This window comes from Centropristis striata, chromosome 20, assembly GCF_030273125.1.
Source record: "Centropristis striata isolate RG_2023a ecotype Rhode Island chromosome 20, C.striata_1.0, whole genome shotgun sequence".
NCBI lineage: Eukaryota > Metazoa > Chordata > Actinopteri > Perciformes > Serranidae > Centropristis > Centropristis striata.
In genome coordinates, this window is record NC_081536.1 from 7,977,736 (window position 1) to 7,997,878 (window position 20,143).

Here is a 20,143-nt window from a genome sequence, read left to right on the forward strand (position 1 = left end):
CAACAGAAAAAACCTCACCATTTTTCTGCGCATTCTTTGATGGGGAAATGAAGAGCTGGAGAACGTCCAAGTTTCTCAGTTTAACAAAAGTTTTATTACAATACGTCAAAAAATGTGCACTTTACAGAGATCTCCGGGTTCAAAATTAACTCATGTCCCTGAATACAAACAGACGTGTTTCAGTTCGTGAAATCTGAACCCCGTCTCCCTCCCTGGAACCCATTAAAATAACCTTACAATTGTTTACAAAACATGCTGGTTGATTTCCTCCAGGAAGTCCCGCCTTCATGATCGCTGATTCGCCAGTCTTCTTTCATACCGTCACACATCAGGCCACCTGGGCAAAACAATCCCTGCTACCCAGGACAAGGCCTTTTGGCCTGCTAACAAACTTGTTAGCACAAACATTTTTCCTTGTTATGACTTACAGACATTTTCACACGGGACTTTCACTTGGCCTTCTGTGGCCCTCCTCTCCAGACACACATACACACACAGCAAAAACTCTGCATCAATATATCTGGATGTCATTCTTTGTGAGTTATAGAATCTTAATCAGTTTAAGCAAATGGAATATATGTAATTAAAGTAATCATAGTTTTCTACATCAATATTAACACACAAACACAATCAATGTATCAAATCATATTGTCTGACTTAATATAAATGCATAGAGATATTTATTACAGTCAAGGTTTGACCTTTGATAGTGACCTGCGTCAGAACAGAGAACAGAGACAGAGAACAGAGAAATAAAGCATAAAATCATTTACCAATATAGAAAATAATCAATTATTTTAACAACATTATCATACAAATTTAGGAAAAGTAATTAGTGTATAGGTTCAGATTAATAAGGAAACTGCTTGATAATCAATTGATAATTTATGGAAAAGGGGTTGGAAAGAATAATTTTGTGATTCTTTTCACTCCTTTTCTAGCATGTAAACCAAGGTATGTATAGTGGTTGACAATTTATTTTGCTTTATGCTTTTCGTTTATATATAAATGTTACTTGTCAATATGATAATTTCTCCCTCTTTTATTTTTACATGTGAAAAAACATTTCCAGACAATACAAACACAAAAATAGAATAAAAAATAAAAATAAATAATCATTCGATATACAATAGGGACCTCGCAGGTCGTTGCCTGCTCGGGCCCTAATAAATCATGAATCTGAAACAGAAGTAGAAATCTAAATTTGTGAAAAACATTATTAGGTTTCAACTTGCATCTGCAAAAAAATCATCAATGCATATCTTTAGTAGTTGAGTGAATACAGACTATTTGCTTGTTTTTGTGTTTGTTTGTAAGTTTGTTTTTAATGATTTGGCATTTACATTTGTATTAATAAATTATCGTCCAGGACATGTTTTAAAATGCTTCAATATCAACTTCACTAAGATCAAAGGGTCTGTCATCACAATCATGAAATCATGCACTGGTTAATCTAAAGACCTTGAGTTGAACAGTTTTAATTGGAGCTAGTTTCCCAATGCACTTGATGAGTAGTCAATAGCAATAAATATACAGATCCAGACTGTTGGGACGAGGTAGCAATTCTTAACAAAATGGGGAATCGTCCAGGGGGACTTCTAGTAGCAGTATAGGGTAGGTTCTGCTAGGTTCATGATAACTTTATCTTTGTTTCTGCTTTTTCACAGCAGGTATTTTGTCAGAAAACACACAGGTCCAGCTTTTTTCCCCCTCATTACACACATTAGCTCCATTCAGGTGTCCTTGGAGCCATTCCAGTGAGCCAGCAGATGTCATTTGAAGTTGACTCAATGAAATGGAATGCAGGTAATGTTATAAATGACATGCATTTTTCCCTACAAGCAAGTGAAATTTTCACTGAAAAACAACAAGCTTGTTGTCTAGGGTTCTGACATGGTAAAAAACAAAAAATGAGAACTGTAGATGTTTGAACCAAAGGCTTTTCTCCTATCAGGACATCTTGGTGGTCTCTCACATTTTGAATAAATTCCAAGTTGTATGTCAAGTTAAACAACTCAGAACTTTTAGAGGCTATCAGAGGCCATCTTTCACCCAAAGTCCCACAGCTAAAAATCAAATCCACAGTAATCACTTTGCTCTCTCCTGAACAATAGTAAGGAGGTTGTGAAAATAATAGGATTTGCCTTTCCTTAGATTTTGTCTTTCTGAAAACTGTACTGAGCCTGTAAGGCAGCAGCTGATAATTAAACCCTGAAGAAAAACATTCAGTTCTTGTCTCAGTGTGAAGAATGACTCAGTAGTGCTTTGGACACAGACAAATACGCAGTCTTCATGACTACAATTAGCTCTGAAACATTAGAAACGTTTAGAAGCCAGCCACTGCCATACAGTTGGAACTTGCAGGCCATTTTCCTCTTTCAGCTTTGCTCTGTCTACACATGAGAGATATTTTATCTTTACGGTTAGTTAAAAGAAGTGAACTGTAAAGTAATATTATACAGAGAAGTTCTCAATATTGTTGAACATATGCAAATATCATTGCTCCCTGGGGTGTTTTTAAATGTGTAAGACATTAAACTGATTTTCATGTGCTATACTTTGACATTACAATATTTTCTATCTCACAGACTGTTATGAAAAGGTAGCTTGCTATTGGTCAACCACATTTGGAGATGTGAAGATAACAAAGTGTAACGAACCAATGCAATAATTTATGTTCGGCTCATAACCCCTGATCATATAAACTCAACACTCGACCAATATCATTACTGATCTGAAGCCGGCGCTTTTATGTTTACGGTCCAAGCAGAAGATGTATGGGTGGAGTGAAACAAGCACATTCTTTAATCATAAAGCACAGCATAATGTTGTTTTCGTTGGATCAAGTCAACAGAGATGAAAGAATGCCGTTGAGCAATTAATGGGGAGAGATCTGGGACTGGGGTGCACGGTGCTGAAGAGGGGCCAGCGAGCCTTTAGGGGTTAGCTTTAGTACCGTGTGCCATCAAATCTTCTTAATAAACTTCTTCTTGCCTTTGTTGTTTTTTTGCAGAGGAAAACTGCCAGTCTAGTTTTAATAGATGTGTTATCAGTTATGACTACACAGGCTGCAGACATGATTCATTTGAGGCCTTTGCCGCTTCTTCGAGAGCGTAGTTATAAAAATAATCACCATTAAAATGAAATACATCAAGATTTTACTTTTACAGTTCTAAATAATCTAATGTTTTAAAACTGCATGCGAAAAAATACATTTTTCATCCTTCTGCTATCATACAGGAAAGTTAGAACTATAGTGTATTCTTGAAAATAAATTTCACCTATGATAAACAGATTGCTGTTGAAAAATTGTGTTTTTGTGTTGTGTCGTTGTCATAAGCAGAAAAACAAAAGTCAGGAATAAAAGACTTCTGCAGTATTGTTTTGTGATTGCATATTTCCTGTGGAGATTGATCTACCCTGAAATATTCTGCTTTTACATCTGTCAAACATGGTTGATGCTCATTTGGATGCAGCACTGTGAGTAATTGCATAGTTGGAGGAAATATATGATACATTGATTCATCTTCGAACACTGCAACACAACTTTAAAGCTGGTGTACTTTGCTTTCCTCATCCTGATCGTGATTGTGATCCTGATGCCATTATGTAGCTGTAAATCTATGAGAATTACCATCCTGATTTCTTTGCAAACATGTGGTCCTGTTAAGCCCTTTAAGATGTCAGACTGTGATTCGAGGCTCTAACAAGCAACATAAACATGAACTTGAATTAGCCGCTGTTGTTTTCAGGGTGGGGTTGCTTTGCAGTAGCTGTTGCCAATGCTGGGATCGCAACTTCTCTGCAGGATTTTCTGACCCTGAATCAGGCTTGCACCATCAATAGGGACATGCATCTGTATTTGTTGATCAGCCAAAAGGAACTCTCTATTAAATGATCTGTGATTGGCCAAAGTCTCCCATCATGGGTCTCCCATCAAGATTTTTTAGAGCCAAGAGGAGATGCAGAAGTCTAATTATTCTTTCAGACCACTTGAATTACAATATGCTGAAAACTCATTATGTGATTTCTGCCCAATGACGCAAAAAAAAAGAAAAGAAAGAAAACGGCAGACCCCAACTCTAGATACATTTCTACCTTTCTGTTTATGCTATAGTCTTATGTTTAATTTAAAAGGGGAAATGTAAACTTAAAAACACTATAGAGGTATATATAAAGGAATTATTGTGCTGGGAAAAATGAAATTTATAGCAACAGCTAAACATTTTATGAGGAGAATTGTTGATACATAGACGGCATAATCATTTGGATCACTTTTGTGCATATGCTCTGAACGGCTGAACATGCTGAACATCTATCCACATTAAATCTATTCAACTTGGGTTCAGCCAGCGATCAAGAAGGAATTCCTGCTGCTCTGAGCAGGCAGAGAGCAGGCACGCTCTGGTGTGAAGAGACATGCTGTATGGGGGCTTTATCAAATACAGTTAAATAAACACTGGGAGCTGTTGCAACACATTTTGCCAAAACTACAACCCACAGGAATCCTGCAGGAAAAGAATACTCACAGTGTGATGCTTTTTTAATCCAACCCCAAACCAATTCTGGGGATGTAGACTAAACAAAGTACCACTCAGTAAACCACCATATTCACATCAGTACATCACAATGCATCTCATGACAAATTTAAAACTTATAGTTGAATTACAGACAAAGCAGTTGTGATCAACAGCAAAAAAGTTTGTAATCATGAATAAACAGGTGCTACGGTCAAAATAAGAAATAGTTTGGGAAATTAGAGATATAGAACTATAATCTCTAATCATAATATATAGGGCAGTTGCTCATACAGCATAAAGGTGCACATAGGAGAGGAATCACACCTGGTCTAAGTGTTCTTCACACATTAAAAGAGCAGCCATGACTAACATTGTTTAAATCATGTTTATGGGACAGGAGAATGGAAAGAATATAATTTGAACATAAATATGAACATAATAAAAAATGCAAAATGGTGCAACAAATGACTGTAAGACTAAAAGTGGCTTATTAATAGTATACTGCAAAGTAGAAACTGAACACATTAACAAGCTTGAATGTATAAAGGTGTGTATCAGAGCCAGTAGTCTGCGTACTAGCTGTTCTCTGTTCTTCTCTGAGGTTTTTTGGCTCCTTTCATCAGAATAGCAAGCCACTTTTCACATCTGTTGAACAGATGAGCATAATATAAGACAGGACACAATGGATGATATGAGCAGACAAATGTTTGATTGAGAAGGTTGAAAAGAACCCACACAAACCACCAAACTATAGTGTTTTTATGTTCAGGCCTGGCATTGCGTCAAAGACAGCACTCAGCAATCACAGCAAAGATTTTCTGACATTACGGGAGCGCTGCGCAACTATTTCTATCTCTAAAGAGTGTACATTAGGAGCTTTTGACAAATGTATGTGAAAAACGGTTAATTTGGCTGAGGAATTGTTTTCTTTCCCAGAAATCATGTTAACAAACCCTCTACACAGGCTTTAATATACTCTCTATTGATTCCCACTGTCAAACCTTATCTGAGGCTTTCGGTAAGAGACCCTTTTTATTGTCATTGGCAAGATATGAAAAACTGTAAATAATTTAAGGCCTCCAAAGAAATCCTCGAGGGCCAGTTGAACATAGATGGCTGAAGCCCAGTTTTTCTCTTGAGCTCCCCACAGAGTAGAAGCATTTAGTCTACATCTATATGTTTGACTGTGAAACCACCAATTACTGTACTGAACAAATCATGTGCTTTATCATTAGGCACTGACTGAGAAAAGACATGATGATATAATCCTTTCACAGAAATTTACCAAACCAAGTAGTCACTAAAAAGCCATCAAAGGACTAACAGATATTGACTTAAGAACACGTATAAACAACAATTGCCATAATTATAATTCCTTTAAGCCTCTGGGCAGACTTTAAGTTATGGGTAATTTTGTACATTTCTCTGTAGATAATTGTGTTGCTTGCTGTAATTACGTTGCTATGATTATAAGTAGGATATGAAAAACACACGTATCAAGCCAACAAGAGATTAGACGATGCAATGTTCTTGCTAGTGACTTGTAGGTACAGCCACCGGCTTAATCTCCTTTTGCTGTAACCATGACAATAACAAAAGCCTACGCAGTCTTACACAAATAGATCTTCCAATGTTTAGAGTGTACAGATTTCTTGCCCTGCACAGTCAACTGCAAGCAGCCAGCCAAGTTTGATCTTTCTTCTGCTCATCAGACATTATGTTGTCTGCACCTGTTGAGCAATGATTAAATGATGACATACAGTATCTGTATTGTAGATACAATGTATGTTATTATTTTAAATCATGCTCAGTTAAAACAACATGGAACTCAGAAGAGTCCATACAACGTTGTCTTAAAGTTAGTTTTTTTAAAAATAGACAAAAAAGACACACAAAAAAAAGCCCATTTATAATGAAAGTGACTGAATTCAGAAATCAACAATACAACACTTTTTCTCCAGCTGATTAGACCTTTATTTAAGGTAAAGCTGGGCTGTGGACAAATAGCTAAGAAAATAAAGTCCTATGTCTTTGTCCAACCACTTTTTCATTGACCTCAATGGAAAATGGAATTTAAATTAAAAAAAGAAAAAGTGAAAGGAAATTATTTTCATAATGAAAATGGTTGCTCATGCTCACCCTCCTGTCTACTCATATTAATAGACATGAATCCCAATTAGTGCAATTGTGAGAAAATAATTGTTCAATTTATGCAAGGTAGGGATACGCTGCAATGAACTGTGGGACAGTATAATCTCCTTTTTCTTGATAAAGGAAAAGGTCCACTGCCCCTATGCTAAAGTAGATAAGAAAGGAAGCATTGAAGCACATTTCTTTAGCATTTAGAGAATTCAACCAGCTCTTATTATGGCTGCTACTAAGATATTTCTATGGTTTTTCTAAATTGGTAATCTTACTAAGCGAAAACTTAATAACTTTTGAAATGTTGCGATGTCACAAAACTCTGTGGACCAAAAAGAATGACAGGGTAAGTTGTATTGCCATAACAAGTGCAACAATACTTACAGGAGAATGGAGCCATCAGTAAAACCTAGATTGTACATGCCAACACAGTACCAAGAAGATCAGGCACCACAAGTGAAAACATCTAACAGGTAGTGTAAACAGAGGGCTGATCAAGCCTAATAGAAATATATATGATACTTTACTGAAAGGTCAGAGGTCAGTCCACACACTGGACTTAGCATATTTCACAAGGACACTAGAGAAGTCCAGTATTTTTCTTAATTCGTCACCCATAGATATAAAAAATACCAGAGAGAGCATATGAGATTATTTAGAGCAATATTGCCCCAAAACCAGCAATCACAACATGCCTCAGTGAACCATCTGCCAATCTTTATAAATTTAGTTTATAATCCCAAGCCTCTTTCAAGATATATTGTATGTGATGCCAACTCTGGCCATACTTATGTCTTTATAAAGAGAATCACTTTGTGTGCACTGCTCCCTATAATGTTGCAAGATCGACATCTAGTGGTTTGGTTTAAATAGTACAGAGAGAAAACTGCACTGGCCACTTCATTCAAATCTCATCTCTGTTTGACAATAGGGCAAAGGAAGATACTTTAATTTGCTCTTTGCAGAGCTCAGGCTAGGGAAGTTCTGCAGATTCCCTATTGTGGATTTAAATAGAACAGGCACTGATATAATATTGTACTTTTTTGTAAATCCATATTAGATAGAGTGGAAACTAATTAAGATATTACAAGGACAAATTATGAATTTCTGTGCCAGATGCGAGAGGTGATTACTTTGTCTTAATATCCTAAAAAGGGCAGCAACTGAATGAGATAAAGATCTTTAATTTGACTGTAATATGAGATGTCTATTGAACACTGTGAGAGAATTCTGCCACCTTGGTCCCGGGAAACATAAATTCTTTGCACTTTGTAATATGAGTTTGGGATATAATAAGCCCCAAATGACACAGGGACATAGCTTCCACATAGACTGCCAATTTGCTGTTAATGTTATAAATGTATTTATAAAAAAACGTTTTGACTCGGCTGTTGCAACTGAACTGCTGACATGAAAACTGGATGAATTTCACTAAAATAAACCTCAATTTTAAAAATCTGGATCTGAATCAAAGTACAGCTTGGATGAAAGATATTTTCCACTCTCAGATAATGTCAGCGGTCTCAGGAGCAGATGGGTTTGGACCAGAGCAGAGCTACCACAACAGATAACAGACGGTGGTCTCTGGAACCAGCCTCCCACATATGACAGCCTGACTTACTGGTCTGATCTGGTCTTTCCTGTGAGATGCTGTCCTCTGCCACGAACAAGGACAGGATGTCCTTTTGTGCATTTAGTGACAATTATTAAAGTCACATAATATTAGTTATTTCAGATACTTCTGGGCAACAGTTACACAGCAATTTTAGGCCAGGGTCACAGCAAGGCAAGTTACAAGCACATTAGGAAAATGAACCCATCATGAAAGTCTGGACATACTATGCCAGTAATTCTCAACATGGGGGTCTAATGCACTCTGTCAGGGGGCCCTGAAAAGCTGTCAGATTAATCCCTTTATTTAAATTATTATAATATAAATGTATGTTTATCATGGCTATTTTTTATTCACAAAAGGCCTGATAGTTCAATAAATATTCACATTTTTAGATCTATAATAGTCAATAGAATAAATTCTGATTTCACAAATTTACAACTATTAAGATGCATTTTTCTTGTTTTTGTTCTTTCACATAAGTAAGACTAGTCTATATAAATGTGAAAATATTCTAAGACGGATTATTAAAAGAGACATAGTAGACATTCTTACTATAACTTCTTACCCGTGCATGTAAGGGGGTAAGAAATCTTATCTCAGAGTTTTTTTTTTTTTTTTTTTTTTTTTAAATAAACAGGCTTATATGACACCGGTTTTAATAGCAGTAATAGTCAGTTTTGCTTTTTCAGTATAATATATATGAAGTTATTATAGGTTAAGGTTGGCCTACAATATAAATATATTATACATAGCCATGATACAACTGTATGCACCTGCAAACTACATATTTTTCTGCAAAAAAGATCACATTTTAACTCAAAGTACTGCAAAACACAGGGTCGTTTATTGCCAACAATAAGGATGTTAAAAAGTATATACATTTTTTGAAATTTTGCAGGACTGTTTCCTCGCTTTGGTTTCTTGCAGTGACTAAGAGCAGACTCTGTGCAGTTTGCATCCGAGTGGCCCGGCGTTACTAGCCAAACACCTCACACGCCAAGAGGATGAACCGCCGGAAACAACCTACCCTGCCTCCCCAGCGCCTGGACCTTATCTGATTGACTCCGTCGCTGAACCAATCGCGTATCCACTTCCCCGTTTCTGCCAGCCAATTACTTAGCCAGGTTTCGTACACATAATTTACGGCGCAATCACGGTAGGTTGAGCCGGCTGAGGTCCATAGAAATTTGACAGCTTCACAGGTGAGACAACCGTCCAGAGGCTGTTTCACTTTACATTTCAGTTTTTTCCCGGAGCACCATTCACTGTGAGCCTGGGGTTGACACAGTCAAAAAACAACCATTCGAAGTCAAACCATTCCGGCAGCATGAGCAAAAAGAAAAAGGACTGGAAGACTGAAAAAGGTAAGGCTTGTTTTGGGGGGGAATGAGGCTATCATCATCTCCATGGCAGACAACATGAATTCAACCATGCCAGAAGATTGACAGCCACTCTTGCTGTCTTCTCCGTATCGCTGTGACACTACTCAGACTAGCCTGTAATCCCACACGGAGTCTGTACAGATGTTATAATGATGTTGCGCCTCTGTTTGGCTGCCGTCATGCATGTTTGACATTCGCAACAACACTGTTCACATAGTGCCTCTTGTCTGCTTATTAGCTTACATTTAAGGCTCTTGCACATTTTTGCCGAGCCTTTATTTATCTGTTAGCTTACTCCTTACTAACATATCTCGCCTTCCACCTGTGTGATGCAACAACAGGAGCTCACTGAGTTGCAAACAACCTTCTTTTTCTTTCTAAATATTCCTGCAGACACACCGCAGTCTAACAAAGGAACGTATTGCCTCACAGTTTAAAAACACCGGTACTTATGATTTATTAGAGGGCAGTGTAAAAGAAACGAGAGTGAAAGTTGTTGCATTATACTAGGTATGAAACTCGCTCATTTGACTCGCAGGTGCTTTCAGTTTCAGAAACATACAGAACCTGTTGTGCTTGAAAGGGCCAAGAAAGACATGCTAACACTATATATATCCATAAGTTATTCATTTCTTGACACGGTAAAGCTTTTTCATGCTCGACGTTTTCACTTGTCAAAGCAGCTAACAGCATCACAGGTGTAATCAATCACATTAATTAGTGATGGCTCCATCCCGTTTATGCTACCTTGTACATTTACTTCACTGTGTTTGCATGCACAGTACAAGTAAACACTAAATGGAATGCAGCCAGCATTAATACTATCCATTCCACCTGTGGTCTTCCTGCTATGACATATCCAGGTGTTTACATTATGTAATTAAACTGTATTCTTCATCACATCACTGAAGTGGACTACTGGTAGCCAAGACCTCTGTTCATAGCCTCTATTAGTAACAACAACAACAACAACAACAACAAAATAGCAGTTTGTAGTCATGGCTGTTAATGTTGGTGAGTAATTCATTAGAATTTTATTGTGTCTAGTTTTTTCTTGTGAAATCCTGCAGTTCAGTCAGTGTCTCACCATCAAGCCCGTTGACTAATTTTTTGGAGTGTATGGGAAAATCTTTTATAATGGTCATTTAAATTCTCAGAGCAAAGGTAATAATTAATCTTAGCCAGCCGTTTCCAGTACGTGCAGGTAGCAGCATGGAATGAACATCAAAGTAAATCAGATTTCATATGCCGAGCATACACCCTTCTAGCTCAAATTGCGTTAAGAGGAGATCAAGGCAAGTCAAAATGTGAAAGAAACTTAAGGGATTTAATGTGATAATTTTTTAAATAGTAGTTTGACCCAGGGCTTGTCTGTAGGCTGGGTGAATGACATTTAATACCAACAAAGATAAATTATGGTAAGTTGTGTCGGCAAAATCAACCTTGTTTTAAATGGGGGAAAAAACGTGCAGAATTTTGCCAGTATGAACAAAACTTTCTTGAACAAAATGAACTAAATAAGAAAACATGTAACAGGAATATAAATAGTATTAAAAGACTACATAAAATGAGATGTTATGTGACAGGCAGTCACATCTCCTTTCGTTTTGTTATTGCTCAAATTTGGTTCAGGGTTGTGATGAGTGACTGGCCTTCTCATCCAGAACTCATCAAGCTCAGAAAAAAATAATAAAGCACTTAGCATCAGTTATGCTGCGGCTGCCAGTAACAAAATCTTGTTAGTCGTATATGGGCTTCTCCAATGATTATAAGTTCAGCAGAGTGACGAAGCGCTTTAGTGTGGTCCAGAGAGCTTTGCTGTGTTCAACCTCAGAACTGCCTTTTTATTCAGCCATGTAGAATAAAAGCAGCCTTGGGAATGACAGGAGTGGGTAGAGGGAGAGAAAATACTTAAGGGATAGAATGGATATCCCCCACTGCGGAAATACCTTTAATATAAGCCTGACCTACTGCAAGATGTTGCCAAAAGATGACCTAAGGATGCTTGCCAAAATACAGTCTGCCTCTACTGCCTCAATGTTTTAAGCTTTCATTTGTTTAAGAGGTAAGTCTTATAACTCAGCATTTTAAAAAAAAAAAGAGTTGCTATGATGTAGGGTATTATTATATGCAAAGCATCAAAGCCTACAGCTCAAAATTTTGATATAAAGGGCCTAACATAATAAACTATTAGGATGCTTTTGTCTAGTGTCATATCACATCCAGTTTACTTAAATTGTTTTAAAGAGGAGATGTTTTAATTGACCAAAGTGCACACTGTATGCACTAGGGTATTTATTTGGCGAAGACTTCACAGCCAAGCACGTAATTAAGAAGAAGCTTGTTTTGCAGAACAGCCCAGTACTGTCTGGAGAAACAGCAGCAAGTTAAAGGCTCTTTTGCAGTCAGTGTAGATGAACATGAGGACACAAGCTGTGAGGACCCGAGAGTGATACGGCATTACAAAGGTTAAGCAACAGCTGTGTGATACTAACGTCAGCCAGTTTTGGTGGAATTTGTTGTAAGACCAAACAACCGGTACCCCGTTTCTCAATACTGAGTTCACTTTTTCCAAAAACGGTTGACACAGTTCTCTGTACCACCATGCAGCTCAGCACAACAGTTAATCTCACATCCAAAATGACACTTCATACATATCTCAGAATCAACTCTTGTACCAGAACGCTGACAACATTTGTCTGCCAACAGTAACACTTTGTCACTCATTACACAATGACCTAAAAACAGGTAGCATTACGATATGTATCATGTTTGTCTGAAGTATCTTTTATTTATGTATATGTAACATAAACTAATACTCCATCCCAACAAAAAATAGGGCACTTCTTTATTGAATGTATTGTACTGCCTTGCAATATATATCACAGAAATAACTCAAAACTGATGCAATAAGCTTCAGTAGGCAGAATGAAACTGAAGTAATTCTAGTAATGCAATATAAAACTATATATTTGAAAAACCCAGACATATACAGACAGACGATATACAACAGTGCTTGTCATCCCTATTTTCTGCATTTGGCAGTTCTGATGGACATCACACCTTCTGTCCTCTCTTCTCATACACCTGATAAACACAATTTTTGCATGCCTGATCCATCCCTGGCAATCATTTGAAGATGTGTCCAGCATCCAGCATTCAATGCATCCACCTTTTAACCTACAAGACGAAAAATCCTAAGTAAGGTGCAAGAAAAAGTGACTCCATCCTGGGATGGGCTTTAAACCACTCTGTGATTTAAAGACAATTAGAATCATTCTTTGGCTTTTATGAAATAATTGAAATGTAATACTTTAACATAATCTGTCAAATCAGACATGTGAGTGTTTAAATACTCACTACAAAAATGAAGGCTTTTTGAGAACTGAAAACCTATGGCTGCTTAGTCTGCAGATAAAACACAATGACCAAAAGCATATAGTAGACTGGTGCTTCATATAAGAAATGGAGTAGGATTGAGGTACAGCAATGCTGCCTTTAGTACATGAGGTGATGGAGGTTTTTCTATACATGGGTAATAGAGTAAGAGAGGTATCGGTGTCAATTTGGCTTCAAATGATCAGCTCTATTTATTGACCATAGTTTAATTTTTAGAATATTACGTAATATAAATTTCCCATGATTGGTTGCTAATTTATCTAATATATATATATATATATATTAGTGTCAGTGTAGCTATTTTTTTATTTACAATAGTAAGTCAATTTGCAACATGAATTGAGTTGAAATTTGAGTGAGAAACCAGTTTATGAATTTGAAAAGATGTCTTTGAATGAACTTTAATTGCTTCGACACAAAATGCATTCAGAGTTTAGTCCACGTTGACTGCAGTTGTGCTGACTGTGTGAAAAGTTTAGGGAAGTCTGTATTGAGAAATGTATGTTAGCAATTGTAAAAAACTATAAATGTAGTTAGTTATGACAAATTAAGCTTCTCTATGTACAACAGATACATGACAGACAAAGTTTAACACTTGAAAAGATTCAGCAGATTGTTGGCAAAAAAAATCACACAATACTGCAACATCAAGTGCAGGGCCAGAGCAGTATAGAGCTCCAAGAAGGTAGGGCAAACAATTCAAAGTGCAATGAAGCTTAGGCAACAGGATTACATAGTGCACTGGTTCTCATCTGACAGCCATGGAGACACAAGGGCATGAACACTTTCATTCCAGGCAATCCACACAAAAGCCGGTTTTTACTAATTAACACACGCACAACCAAAGAAGAGGGACTAATGAGTGATATCCACTCGTGGTGATGTGTCTGATTGGAACAAGAGCCTGTTTTGGGTCTCCATGGCACATGGCTGAAAACTGCTGATGTGGTTGGGTAGACTGCAGACGTCTTGGATGACAAGCAGCTGCACTACAGAAGCGTGTTTGAGCAAGACTTAATATCCCTACCAGCTCTAAGGGGAGCTCTTTCATAGCTGACCCTGCACTTTGACTCTGGAAGCCAAAGGGTGTTTTAATGCATGAAGCAGGATCACATTATTAAATATCATAGAGTCCATTTAGAGAGGCGGGGAGGTGTGGAGATAAAGGAGTGAGAAGTGTGACCTGGATTATTATGTTGATGATTATGACAATAATGATGATGATAATGGCTGTACGATGTGAGAGGTTGTGGAGGAGTCTGGTCAGAGGCCAACCACAATTGGTGCAGGACAAGCCGTCCTATGGCTGGTGGTCAGGTCATGTAAAGTAAGTATGCTTTGTTTGGTAGGACATTAAGAAAACAAAAGGCACCAAGAGTTTGTGGCTCTCACTGGAAATTAATGTTACATTTGTTATTAGCTGTTTGCCTATTCCCCTCTTTATCTCTTGGCATCAGCGTTGTTCTTGCCCAAATGTGTGGTGTCTTTCCTCCACAGAGAGACTGCTCCGTCTAGAACTGGAGGAGAGACGCAAGGAGTATCGTCGTCAAGACTTTATATCTCTGGAGAAGATCCCGTCCTGGAGAGCGGAAAGTAGACGTAAGAGACACAAGATCGAAGCTTATTGATTCTGAATGCCTTTTGAGTTAACTAGGATTTTCTGACATTCCACATACAACCTTTTAAGTATTTTGCCCATTCATGTGTATTTGGCTTCACTTATATTTGTATTAGAATATAGAAAAAGGACTATAATTCTGCATATATATATATATATATATATATATACTGCAAATGTACCTTTACGTGTGCTTGTGCTTGCATGATATTGAAACATTCAGTATAAAATATCATTATTACATAATTAAACTTTGCTTGATAGACAAGATGAAAAAAAACATAAAGCATTTAACACTGTTTCTCAGAAAGTTATTACATTTCTAGATGAAGACCTTGACCTCAGCCATACATGTAAGATAGATTTAAAAAAAAAAAGTTTGGACACTCAAAAATGTAATAAAAATAGAATGTAATGATTTGCAACATTCAATTAAAATGTTTATTTATTTATTTATTTATTTATTTTACTCATTCTGTTTTTATTTATGTTTTACACAGTGTCCAATCTTGTTTTGCATCAAGTTTGCATCAGCACAGAGAGTTTTCTTATATAAATAATGTGATTTGGATGAAAAGTTGATTTGCAAATATTTGTAAAACTATGCAAACATTGCACATGTTTTGTTATGTACTATGTCTGCAATGCTTTCTGGTTTCTTGGAAAATATAGTCTAATCCTTGGCGAGTGTTAGCGATACTGCACAATATGTTGGGAAAATGTATTTTCAAAGTACTTTCTGTATTCTTTGACTAACTCAAAATCCTAACTAATGAAGCTACAGTTACCCCCTAACAAAATTATAGAAAAAATAAAAATAGATTAAGTACTTTTTCCATCAGCATTTTGGATCTTGAAAACATTTAAGCAAACCTTTTAGATTCTGAATATTGGATAGTTTTTTTTCAATAAGCAGCATGATTAGGCATAAGATTCTGTAAGATTTTTTACATCTTTCTGCCTTTTAAATAACCTGTTTCTATCAAAATAAAGCACATTTGTATAGCATCAAAAAGGTAACATTAAACTTACTATTATTATTAAAAGACTTGTAAGTTATGGTGCAGGCAGGTCATGAAGAAAGGAATGAGGGAGTTAGATGATGTATGCAAGAGAGCCTTAAACGTTTATGGTGTAGGCACTTTGTCTCACACTGACATAAAACTAACAGACTACAATTGATGTTCAGTGAAGTAAGGTATATCAACTTGTTTAGGAGTGCTTTGTGATATGCACACATCTGCTGTGGTATTTTTCTCTACATTAAATTAAACAAGGTATAATTACTTTTTATGTCACTTTGGGAGGCTCTTGGCTGATGTATTTTCCTTAACCAGAACAGTATGAAACCGAACTGCTGAATCACAGCTCCTTGGTTGTTAGCATTTCTTGGCTCAACTCTTAATGGACTTGTGCTCTACAAAGTAGTCGTGGCTTAAATTGCCTGGCCTTTTTTGTTATTCACGTAATATACAACTGCATCTCAATAAACTAGACTAGAATATCATGGAAAAGTCAATTTCCAGTAGTTCAAGTCAAATAGCCCCAACAAAGTCAACGCCAACATTTCCATATTAAAGATACTTTTAAAAATTGGTCTTTTGTAATCAAAATTTTTGAGACACTGAATTTTAGGTCTTCATTAAATGTAAGCCATACTCATTATAATTTGAAGAAATTAAATAAATTAAGACATCAAACGTTTCATTCTGTGTGCAATGGATCTATATAATGTGTTATTTCCACTTTTTGAATTGAATTACTGACATAGATAAACTTTTCTATGAAATTCTAATTCATTGAGATGCACCTGTACTAGTTCATAAAAAGTACCACACATTACATCACAGAATTAGATTAATCATATGAAGGAAGGAAGGAGGGAATTCAAATGACTATTTGTCAGTATGCAAATTCTGAATTCAAATTCAGTGTACATGGATTCTTGATCATACAGTATTGGCCGCTTTTATTGTATTTAAAATGAATGTCTATGTAGGACTGCTATATAGGAAACTGGAAAAATTGATGATTTGTTTGTTTTTTCTCCATCAAGATCACATTTAACTGAAGATGTCCTTTTAAAAATGTTTTAATAAGAACTCATTAATAACCCGCTCTGTGTTTATTTATTTATTTTTTTAATCTTCAGCCAATGACCAAGAGGAAGGGGGGGAGCTGACAGGTGGAGGAGGGCCGAGTGATAAAGTATCTCTCTACAAAGGAGATATTACGGTGTTGGAGGTGGATGCCATAGTCAATGCTGGTAAGGATCTGTACTTTGACATTTGGGAGCTGCTGGAAAAATGATGGTGTTTCCTGTTTGTAGGCAGCTAGGCTGTTTAACTGTCCTTGGCTGCCCTCTAGTGTTAAGACTCAGGAAGTGCTGGTTCTTGAGGCATTGCACAAGTGATGAGTGTGATTGAGTGTGACTGGACATTTGCCTCCATTGATCTGACTTCCCATAGGCTAAAATACAGTAACTATATTATGTTCGAATCTATCCTTACTCAACCTTTTTGTTTGAAATCATTTTTTGCTATTCCAGTTATTTCTTCTACCTTGTGCCAGTGAAACACAAGGTCACTGACTAAATTCATTGGTTGGATTCATTCGGTTGGCAGTTATATTCATCTCATTTATCATGAATGTGTCATGTGTGTGCTGTAATGGTTAGTGGTCACTTATCCAAGGCTGCTGTTGGGTAATGATTTGTTATCGAGAGTAACCGAGAGGGTAAGCAGAAATGCCTTTTCAGAGATTTGTGCTACTGTTATGTAATTTTCTGCAGTCTGCTCACAACCTACACACACACAGTCAGAGGTGCTAAAAGATTGCTTTACCTGTTGCTTCTGCAGTTGATGTTCAGGACCAATTTGCAGCTATAGGGTGTATAGCCCCACACCATAGCTATATAGCAGCAGTATATTAAACAAGGTCTACTTTGGCTTTCTGCACTTGTGTTTCATAACTTTTCTTTTCTCATGCAGTATTTCCACACACACACACACACACACACACACACACACACACACACACACACACACACACACACTACTGTCTACTCAGCAGTGTGCATCTTGTGTGAAATTAATACTCTATAATTTATGCAAGATTAATAGATGTGAAAAACAGACTGCTCTGTTGGATAAGGCTAATGAATTTAATCTATTATGTAAATACCCATCCTGATGAGGATAAGGTGACATGACATTCTGTATCATCGTCAGCGTCATGTAAAAGACAAATATTCTGTTTAGTACACAGACACCTGACACACACCTAAATGTCAAAGAAATTGTCTGGTTTTATCGATGATGACCTTTACAAATGTAGCACTTGTAGCAGCTATTACACAACTCAATATGTTGTTTGTACTGAGTTTTGTGATAACTGCTCCATGTCTGAGATGCATTGTTGTGTGCTATTTAGAAAGAGATGCATCAGTTGTGAAATGCAGGGCCAATATAGATGTTGAAATAGCAATTTGGCCCATAGCTGATGCTGATATTAATGCTTTTTTTGTTTTGTTTTTGTTGTTATTCATCACCGCTTTTGTGCCAGGGAAACAAAAAGCTTCATTATAAGAAATAACTGAACTGTTTTAAAGGACTGTTTTGTCCAAGTCTGACTGCAGATAGCCACCACAACATTTTGCCAGCACAAAATGTATGCGACACATCTGATAAACATCCACCACTGCCATTGATGAACGTCATCTTATTGCCTGTATGCCCCTGGCCTCAACAAGATGAATATCCCTGTATATAGATATCTCAGCTCTATAATGTGGATTTGTATTTTTTATTCATGGTAAGAATCATTGAGTTAACCTATTGGTGCTAGAGTACTTGTTCCTTTTGCAGTATAGACTGACAGGCAATTGATTACACTTTTACCTCATTGTGTTCCCAATTTATGTTCTTAACAGTTAATATCTTAAACGTTTCAAGGTTAGGACAGTAGTGTTTTTAGTGACCAGAAAAAGTAGGGCTTATGTGAAAAAGAAACGAGGTTCAGGACGGAGCATTGAACGTTTTTGTTTTAAACAGTTGAATACTGTTGTAGCAAAGGCAGGCAGTTTACTACAGCAGTTAATGCTGCCAGACGTCCAGCCTCTGATTGAGCTACATGTTGGCCAGGAGGTAATTCATTCTGTTTAGCAGGCTGTCAGAGCGTCTGAAAGGTTGAAGGAATTGTAGAAGCCTTTTATGATTTCCAGAAGGCCCCAGCAGTTGGCCCACTGCTACTCTATTCTTTCATACTGCAGGACCAGTTGTCTTTGTACAGGTGGTTGGACTGATAAGGACATACAGTAGTTGACTTTGCTGCCCAGTTTTGTTCACCGTCTATGACAGCTGTGCTCAACAACAGAAGTATGTCGTGAATGTAAATTTTAATGTGAATGGAACTTTCCAGAGTTTGTTTTTTGTCATTGGCAACCAAAGACTTTGATTTTACAGTATGACCTTATAAACAATGGTTACAATCTATTTATGTATTGGAATAGGCCTGACTTGCTCTGGCTGTTGTGGCTCTCATCCAAATTTTAGTGAGTAACACGGTTCTGAGCTGCATGTGAACAAACATTGCGGATGTTGAGCAACGTACTTTGATAAGATCTTTGGATAGTTTGGTTTACTTCTTGCCTTTCATCAATTCACTGCTTCCAATCTCTAGCCTGCAGTACTTCCATTTTCTCATGCTGTTTTTCATTTAAGGTTGGCACCAGTAGACTCCTGTCTATGAAGTGTGGGACTTTTTGAGCACTGAGAAAGTATTAGCCTAAAGTTAATAAACTGTCAGACATGAGTTAAAATTGAAGTGCAGTGAAACTAATTTTTAAAATTGTAGGAAAACGTGAAGGTCGCTGTTGAAATGTATGGAAACATAAGTGAAGGAATACATTTTCAGTTCTTTATATATTTTATTAGACATGAACTGAACTGAACCCTAACCCAACCACAGGAGCAGGCTGTCTGTATAATCCTGTGCTGGCCTACCTGCTTGCAGAGTTTGGACTGTTTGTTCCTACAGTCTAACTGGACAGTTCAGCATAATGATATAATATTGATACAATAATGTATGATGAAATATTTAACTTTTGGTCATTATATATATTGGAACAAAGTGCAACTATTTATTTCTTATTTTTAAAACTGCATTAGTTTTCAAAATGTATTAACTATAGCTCATGGGAATGAACAATGACTCTTTCTGAAGTAAGCAGAGCTGCAGTGTTTCTAGCTTGTTTGCAGCTGACATGTTATTTATTTATCACATAACATTTTGAATATAGTTTAGGAGCCAAAGGGACCAATTTGTGCAGGGTTTTGTCATGACAGCAGCAATATGTTGGTTGCAAAGGAGAAATGTCTGTAATTTTAGGGGACACGGCCAGCTTGGTACTGCTGTTATGGTGGCTGCCTATAGCTTTTAGGGGGTGTCAAGTTGCTTTATGTCCTCC

At 36.9% G+C, this 20,143-nt stretch overlaps 1 protein-coding gene across 4 annotated transcripts in view; it reads left to right on the forward strand.

The window, feature by feature from the left end:
* Positions 1-9,378: 9,378 nt before the first annotated feature.
* Positions 9,379-20,143, forward strand: part of macrod2 (mono-ADP ribosylhydrolase 2) — a 428,964-nt gene continuing 418,199 nt past the window's right edge. The window contains exons 1-3 of one of the 4 annotated variants that reach the window (XM_059358761.1): positions 9,379-9,641; positions 14,556-14,657; positions 16,829-16,942. In XM_059358761.1, coding sequence (XP_059214744.1) covers positions 9,605-9,641; positions 14,556-14,657; positions 16,829-16,942 — 253 coding nt within the window. In that variant the 5' untranslated portion in view covers positions 9,379-9,604. Of the gene's footprint in view, positions 9,642-10,456; positions 10,674-14,555; positions 14,658-16,828; positions 16,943-20,143 lie in introns of those variants that run through there. The other 3 variants (XM_059358760.1, XM_059358764.1, XM_059358763.1) reach the window with 3 other exon arrangements.